At 37.6% G+C, this 8,463-nt stretch overlaps 1 protein-coding gene across 1 annotated transcript in view; it reads right to left on the bottom strand.

The window, feature by feature from the left end:
• Positions 1-2,766: 2,766 nt before the first annotated feature.
• pcsk6 (proprotein convertase subtilisin/kexin type 6) overlaps positions 2,767-8,463 on the bottom strand; it is a 101,519-nt gene continuing 95,822 nt past the window's right edge. Inside the window, exons 20-21 of the mRNA XM_016452194.1 lie at positions 5,403-5,515; positions 2,767-2,972 (exon numbers count right to left, since the gene is read on the bottom strand). Coding sequence (XP_016307680.1) covers positions 2,872-2,972; positions 5,403-5,515 — 214 coding nt within the window. The 3' untranslated portion in view covers positions 2,767-2,871. The remainder of the gene's footprint in view (positions 2,973-5,402; positions 5,516-8,463) is intronic.

Here is an 8,463-nt window from a genome sequence, read left to right as displayed (position 1 = left end):
TTGACCCATACAATGTATTGTTGGCTATTGCTAAAAATATACCCCAGCGACTTAAGACTGGTTTTGTGCTCCAGGTCACATATGTTCCTCTAAATCACTCACATCATCCAAATATTGCCCTAACACTCACTCACAGCGTATCTTGTGGTCATTTATCTTTAGACAGAGAGTCAAATGTCTCCACAAGGACAGTAGGCCTAAAACCTGAAATTTTTGACATTGTGGGGACATTTAGTCGGTCCCCATGAAAAAAGAAGTGTTATAATGAGAGTAATAACTTGGCAACATTTTCATAGGAATATCTCATATTTCATATATTGATCTGTAATTTCTTGTGTTTCCCCAAAATGCCCGATTAACATGCCGTTTGTCCTGGTGTCCTCTACAGAAGACATGTATGCAAATTATGCCCCGTTTCATAACAAAAAGCCATATTTTTGTTAATCTGCGATTCTAATAGAAATGATTTTAATGCACAAAACTCAGTGATGATGTGTACAGACAGAGCATGGTAATAAACCCATTCACCCATAGCCCGGGCCCTATGAACACAACAGTAGCGAAGAAGTAGAGAGTCCACCAGAGCGCAGCACAGGCCTGTCAGTCTAAGCCAGTTTCTTCTGATCCTCTGTTAAATGTGTTGAAGTTATATCAAATAAACTGTCAGAAAACCACAGATGGTGTGATGAACATTTCCTTCATTCCTCTGCCGAAACAGTCACCTCAACATGTTTCATTTCTAAATAATCTACAGCGTTGCATCTGATACTCTGACCAGATGTGGAGGGTCGTTTTCTTTTAGGAGAGTAAAAGAAACGACAGGTTGATAAAGTTCAGCAGATGTTTTTCCTACGAAAGTCAGTATATCATCAGATGAAGTAAAGCAAAAATAACTGATGAAGATGTGCTAAAAGTTTTCCAAAGCAGTTTTAATGTGACCTTCATATCCTGAGCAATCTGAGAAAGATCTAAAACAAAGTGGATTATTATGCATTAGACATAACTAAGAATTCATAAACATAATCAGAGCAATCAAATGCACAAACTTCATCTTTAAATAATACCATAATGGCTAACACTTTAGATTAGGGAACACATATTCACTATTAACTAAGAGTTTTCCCTCAACACACTCCTAATTTGCCGTTTATTGATAGTAAGGTAGCTGTAGTAGTAGTTAGAATATGTTAGAATACTAATAAACAGCCAGTATTCTAGTAATATGCATGCTACTAAGCAACTAGTTAACAGTGAATGGTGTTCCCTAATCTAAACTGTTAATAAAATGCAATGATAAAGGTAATGAACGATAATGATCGAACAGCACAGCATCATCCTAGTTCAGGGCTCATTAATAAAGCATTATGTTATGCATGATACTGGTTATTCTCAGTCCTGTGGTGTTTTCACACAAAGTGAGTCCAGAATCATTAAAGAGATTCACTGAAGCTTGAAGAGTTCAGTAACATCACGATGAGGAACATGTGTCACGGGTTCATCTGTGTGTGGACGGTATTAAGAGCAGCTGTGAACCTTCACTGCAATAATCATTGTGTGTGTGTGTGTGTGTGTTTATCAGTTGCCCTTCAGGACGTTGCAGTCAAAGCATCACTGGGTCACTGCAGGTCAGACTCTGACAGTTCACCAAGATGCATTGCAAATAGTTGAGCACAATCTAAATATTTACAAGCTCTGATATCAGAACATGGAAAAACACTGGAAAACCGAAACAAACAAATGATCATTAACACTTAAACGTGGACCACCAGCACATGCAGCCTCACTGTGGGAAAAAAAAAGAGACTCGGCCACACATTTTCATCAAGGAAAGGTTTATATTTCAGAGCTTTGATGGAGATATTCCACCTTCAAATACTTAAAATACCATTAGATGCATTGTTAAAAATGTACAGTGTCATTATTCTCGATCATTCTTGTGATTTAAAAGCTTAATGTCTCTCTTAACATTGCAGTTTCACTTCATTCAGTGTGATGTCTTTGAATAAAAAAAGAAGCAATTTATACATGTACTGCATGTTTAAAAAAAAAAAAAAAAATCTTAAAAATATATCTTGTTTAAATCAAACAGCACCCTAACAGGGTTTCTTGAAATGAGGAGTATTATTTCTTTCATTAAAGGAAGAGTTCACCCAAAAACAAATATTTGCTGAAAATGCACTCAACCACAGGCCATCCAAGATGTAGATGAGTTTGTTTTTTCATCAGAACAGATTTGGAGAAATGTAGCATTACATCACTTGCTCACCAATGGATCCTCTGCAGTGAATGGGTGCCGTCAGAATGAGAGTCCAAACAGCCGATAAAAACATCACGATAATCCACACAATGATCAATTAGCATCTCGTGAAGAGAAAACCTGAAACCCATCACGACGTTTTTAACAATAATTTCTGATCAAAATATGAGTCCATAATCCATAATAACGTTTCCTCCAGTGAAAAATCCATCTCCTGAAAAGCAAGGTTATGGATAGACGATTCATATTTTAGCCGGAAGTGATGGTTTGAAGTTAAAACTCCTTAATGATGGATTTTTGCTTCACAAGACATTAACTGATGGACTGGAGTGGTGTGGATTATTATAATTGGACTCTCATTCTGACGGCACCCATTCACTGCAGAGGATCCATTGCTGAGCAAGTGATGAATGCTACATTTCTCCAAATCTGTTCCGATGAAGAAATAAACTCATCTACAGTTTGGATGGCCTGAGGGTGAGTTCATTTTCAGCAAATTTTCATTATGGGCTGAACTATTCCTTTAATAATCACAGCATAACTAGTTTAAAATGTACATTAGATAATACAACCAAAGAAATAGTAGGTCAGTCCATTTGCCTCTTTTCTTGCTGTCATCCAGCCGTCATCAAACATGTCCGGCAGCAGAACTGACGAAAGAGCTTCTTCTCACATAGTCGGTTCGACTTGACCATCTCGCAGAAGACTTCATCCGCTGGGAGAGGGAAAGAGAAAGTTCAGACTTCAGTCATGTCTCTTTATCAAACACATCGCCGATCTGAATGATCCTGGTGAGTCTGCCACCTGTCATGTCCCAGAGTTTCTTAAATGTTTTCCTCAAACACACTTTTAAAAATAAAGGCTCCAAAAGGGTGTTTTTACAGTGATGCCATAGAAGAACCATTGTTGGTTCCCCAAAGAATGGTTCCCTTTCAGTGAACAGTTCATAAATCAACCATTTTGAAGAACATTAAAAAAATGTAAAGAACCTTTTCTGCATTTGAAAGGTTCCATGGATGTTCAAGGTTCTTAATGGAACCATCAATACCAATAAAGAACCTTTATTTTTAAGAGTCTAGGATGAAACCCAGATGCCCTACACTTGAATCAGAAGTGCCACTAACAGCAGTGGACCGTCTTCTGTCCCTCTTTCTCCTCTCTGGGTGATCTGACGGTCATGTTATGTAAGTTTGGACAGACAGAAGGTTCCAGAGGAATGAGGGGCAGCGGATCCTGAGGAAAGCATTGTTGCTGTCCTGCCAGTGCTCTGCCTCACTCACATTTTTTCCCAGCCTTTCACTCACGTACAACCCTCTTCCCTTTCATCTTCTGAAATCTTTTTACTCAGTGTGTTCCCCTTTCTTCTCTCTCTAATGTCAAGTGTTTGTAGCTGTGCAACAACAAACTTTGAGAAGATTTGAAGTCTGAAAGCCTCGTAAACACCCGGGTCAGGTCAGTTTGACACGACATCATCCATATGAATTACTCCATGGGACCGTAACAACAAAAAGCTCCTTGCAAAACTTTATGAAAAAAAATTCCATAAATGAATAAATAAAACAAGGTCAAATGGAAGTCAGTGAATACATATGAAAGTTTTTGGCTTTAGAAACACGCAACAATCTCATAAAAGCTGACCATGCTCTCTGTCCAAACTTCTTTGCAACAAAATAAAATGGACCTGTTATACTTAATGTCACGGTTCAGCTACTGTGAAGGAGCGAGGAACGAGGAGACGAGGGAATAACAATAATAGCAGTTTTTTTTTTTTTAAGATTTATTTTTGGCGTTTTTGCCTTTTATTGACAGGATAGTAGTGAGACAGGAAGCGAAGTGGGAGAGAGAGGGGGGATGGGATCGGGAGCCGGGACTCGAACACGGGACGCCCGAAGCGCAATGGCGCTACATGTCGACGCGCTGCCCACGAGGCTATCGGTGACGACATAATAGCAGTTTTTAATCCTCCAAATCACTGGGAACACAGAACAGGCAGGAACACACACACGGAGCACATGGAGTAGATCCGACAAGGAAACATGGGGCAGACTACACTATAAATACTACACTTAACGAGGGAATTGGGGAAACACACCTGGGAGCAATGAAACCCAATCGGAACAGGAACAGGAAGGGAACCAAATATGGGCATGTCACACACGAGGGAAAACTAGGTCACGGAGCACATGGAGTAGATCCGACAAGGAAACATGGGGCAGACTACACTATAAATACTACACTTAACGAGGGAATTGGGGAAACACACCTGGGAGCAATGAAACCCAATCGGAACAGGAACAGGAAGGGAACCAAATATGGGCATGTCACACACGAGGGAAAACTAGGTCACGGAGCACATGGAGTAGATCCGACAAGGAAACATGGGGCAGACTACACTATAAATACTACACTTAACGAGGGAATTGGGGAAACACACCTGGGAGCAATGAAACCCAATCGGAACAGGAACAGGAAGGGAACCAAATATGGGCATGTCACACACGAGGGAAAACTAGGTCACGGAGCACATGGGGAGCAAAACAAACACACTGACAGTCCATATTCCTGACACTTAAAAGGGACAGTTCATTAAAGTCAAACTCCTGTCATCATTCACTTACTCTTACGTATCATTTTTCTTCTTTCATCAAACACAAAATCAGATGTTTGACAGAATGTCTCAGTGACTCTTTCCCCCCCACACAGAATAAAGAAAATCAGGGTTTGGAATATAAGGGAAGTAAATGATATATTTTTTAACAATTATTTTATTTTTAAAGCCTGATTTACAAATAAAACTGGTTCTATTCAATGAATCAGTCACAGTAACTCGCGAATCAGTCGTAAACCCATGAGTCGTTGTTGTATATTATTTAATGCTCAATGCTCGTGCAAACCACTATTGACTGGTTGGGCATACGACAGAGAGAGATCAAATATAATTAAATGGATTATCTAAATTCATTTAAATTAATCGATTATTAAGAAATTAGATGTTTGACTCTTTTCCATGCAACAAAGGTGGATTTTAAATGTCAAGCTCCTAAAAGGCAAAAAAGCACCTCTTTTAAAGTCAAACAGTTGAGTGAACAGACCAAAATTGAAGTGCCTAACATCTCAGCAGTGCTGGCTGACCGAAGGCACGTACCGTTGTTACAGGTGGCGTTCATGATGCAGGTCCGGCTGACGAGGCTGTATCTGTCTTTACACTGCGTGCAGCTCGTTCCAGGACCCTGACAGCTCAAACAGTGCTCCTCACACCTGAAAATCCACAGCAGAACCGCACATGAGCTTCCGCTTTTTATGCCTATAAAGACTCGATTTGATGACAGTGACAGATTTCCTGAAAACACGAAACTAGCAGGCGATCAGAACAGGAGCATCATGACATGAATATGTACGACCGGGACTGATGCATCAATGCCAGTGAGTGACAGCCATCAACAGAGCCAGGGCCTTGAATCATAAAGTGCTGCTTTAGTACTAGTAGTTTGAAGGAAAATGTAAGACCAAGTAAAGAAAATTTAAGGAATACACTGAACGAAACAAAATATGGTCTCTAAACGTAAATGTCCTGTATTAGCAAAGTTTTGTCTAAAGATCATTTACTTGAGAAGCAAAATTACATCAAATAATAAGTCTTGTTTTATGAGAAATTGATCAAAATAAAGTGAGTTTATGATTAAAACAAGAACAAATATCTGCCAATGGCCTCCGAAAAATACACTTAATTGAAAGGACAAATCCCCATTAACAGATGTTTGTTCTTGTTTTCTGCATAAACTCACTTAATTTTGTTCAGTTCCTCAGAAAACAAGACTTCATATGTTCAATTTGCGTCTCAATTAAATGTATCTTGATTTATGTTAAGATATTTGTATTGGAAAAGAAGATTAAAAAAAAAAAGATTGAGGAAGATATACATTTTTTGCAGTGCATGCAACATCTAATGCCATGACTTTATATGAATTTAAGACTTTCTGCTCTGATTTAAGACCTTTTAGGCCTTCATTTATGGAAGTGCAAATTAAGACTTTTTAATACATTTTTAAAACCCGCAGGAACTCTGTAGTACTTTTCAGCATTAGTTAGGCTACTTTAGTAAACTCTTGTTCTAATCAAGAGCTGAAGATGATACGAGTCAAACTGTGCCATAAAACAGATCCTGGATCCTGGAGGAGAAACACTGAGCTCATGTTTATGAGCTTGTTAATTTAACTGCCCATTTCAACACCTCAGCACTCTGCATCTACTAGTCCAGGTCATTAGTTTTCGAGTTCAGAGAGATCAGGTATCCTGATGTGTATCTGATATTGATGCTGCTGCTACATTTGACAAATATCTCCGTTTACTTCATTTCTATGGCATTATTAACCTAATATGTATATTAGTGAGTGAATCCCCTAAATTCTAGTTTTGTGTGCGTACGGAACAGAACTCACTCTCGAAATATTACAGCAACCAAAGACTCGTTATGTCCCGCAATTTTAACTTAACCACCGTCGACAGAGCTGTCGCGTTTGTTTTTGTTTAGAGAGCGCGCTCTTGAAGGGTTGCCATGTCCACTTATTTTAATTGCTTATTGTTTGGGCTCAGCTAAAAAAGGCGTCCAGGTTATGGAGTTCATAAAGCAGGCACGCGCAGGTCGTGATATTTCAGTATGTGGCATATTTCCAAGTTTGGATTTATTATTGCCTTGTTCTTGTTTGCTGTTTTTTATTGCAAGATCTGGCAACACTTTGAGTCAAAATATACCTCGTTTACTGTGATTTTTTTTGTGTCGCAACTCTGATACATGGTTAAATAATGTCGTTAACAACTACTTGTCATGTGGCCAAAACGGAGAAAAGGATGACAAAATTGAAATTTCGGAGTGAACTGTTCCTTTAATGCGGATTCAAAGATTGTGAAATTTTACTGGAATTATATAGCCAACTGAAATTTAAGTTTGTTTTTGAAAGAAGTCTCTTCTGCTCACCACGGCTGCATTTATTTGATCAAAAATACAGTAAAAACAGTAATATTGTGAAATATATTTGCAATTTAAAATAACTGCTTTCTGTTTGAATGTGTTAAAATATAAATTATTCCTGTGATTTCAAAGTTGAATTTTCAGCATCATTCCTCCAGTCTTCAGTGTCACATGATCCTTCAGAAATCATTCTAATATGCTGATTTGCTACTCAAAAAAATATTATTAATATCAATGTTGAAAACAGAATTTAAAAGAACAGCATTTATTTCAAATCTTTTGCAACATTATAAATGTCTTCACTGTCATTTTTTATCTATTTTAATGCATCTTTATAAAAAAAATTAATAAGCTTAAAAAAATCTTACTGACCCCAAACTTTTGAACAGTAGTGTGTGTGTACAAAAAACAGCAGTTGCGTTCGTGCAAAACAAGTTTTTACCCTCATTTCAATGTTTATTAATCTTCAAGTACAGTATGTGTGACTGTCAACAATGAAAATCTGGGCTATTTGATCATTATAAAATAAAATTGAAATTTAAAAAAATAGGTAATACAGCTCTCTACAGTAATGCATAACATTAGCATATGTGTGACCTCAGTGCTCTTATGCAGTATTTACTATATGCACTTTATCATTTGTTGTATATGAGTTCAAACTGAATGTCTTCCAGTGTGGGTTGGTTACCTCAGGGCCACACTTGACCTCTGTTTTACGGCTGTCTGATCTATTTGCCTGCAGTGAAGCTCAACCGGACTCGGAGAAGAACCCGTTTCTACTGCAATCACCATCTGTGACCTTCATAAAAGCCTCTATTTGCTTGAGACAGCGTTCATAAAGCAAAAGACTGTTGATTCATAAATTGTGGAGTGCAGAGGCGTATCCTCTCCCGCTGCCTTTATGCTGCACATTACAGGAATCTAAAGCGTTGTAAATCTCAGAAGATACACTTTCTTCTACGGTTTCTCTCTGGTATTATCTGAAAAACCAATTGCTTTTCGATCATTATGCAGATAACAAAAAAAACAATAAAGATCAAGCATAAACTAAAAAATAACTTAAAATATAATTTATATAGACAATATATATTTATAGAATTCAATAATATAAGAATATAACTTGCATATGAATACAAAATAAATAAATATTATATATTTATTTAATATTTGTATGTAACATATAAACAGTAAATACAATATACAGTGGGTACGGAAAGTATTCAGACCCCCTTCAATT

The sequence above is a fragment of the Sinocyclocheilus anshuiensis genome, unplaced genomic scaffold, assembly GCF_001515605.1.
Source record: "Sinocyclocheilus anshuiensis isolate Anshui unplaced genomic scaffold, SAMN03320099.WGS_v1.1 scaffold579, whole genome shotgun sequence".
Classification (NCBI taxonomy): Eukaryota; Metazoa; Chordata; class Actinopteri; order Cypriniformes; family Cyprinidae; genus Sinocyclocheilus; species Sinocyclocheilus anshuiensis.
The sequence above is the reverse complement of the archived record's forward strand: the minus strand, read 5'-3'. Positions and strand labels throughout refer to the sequence as shown.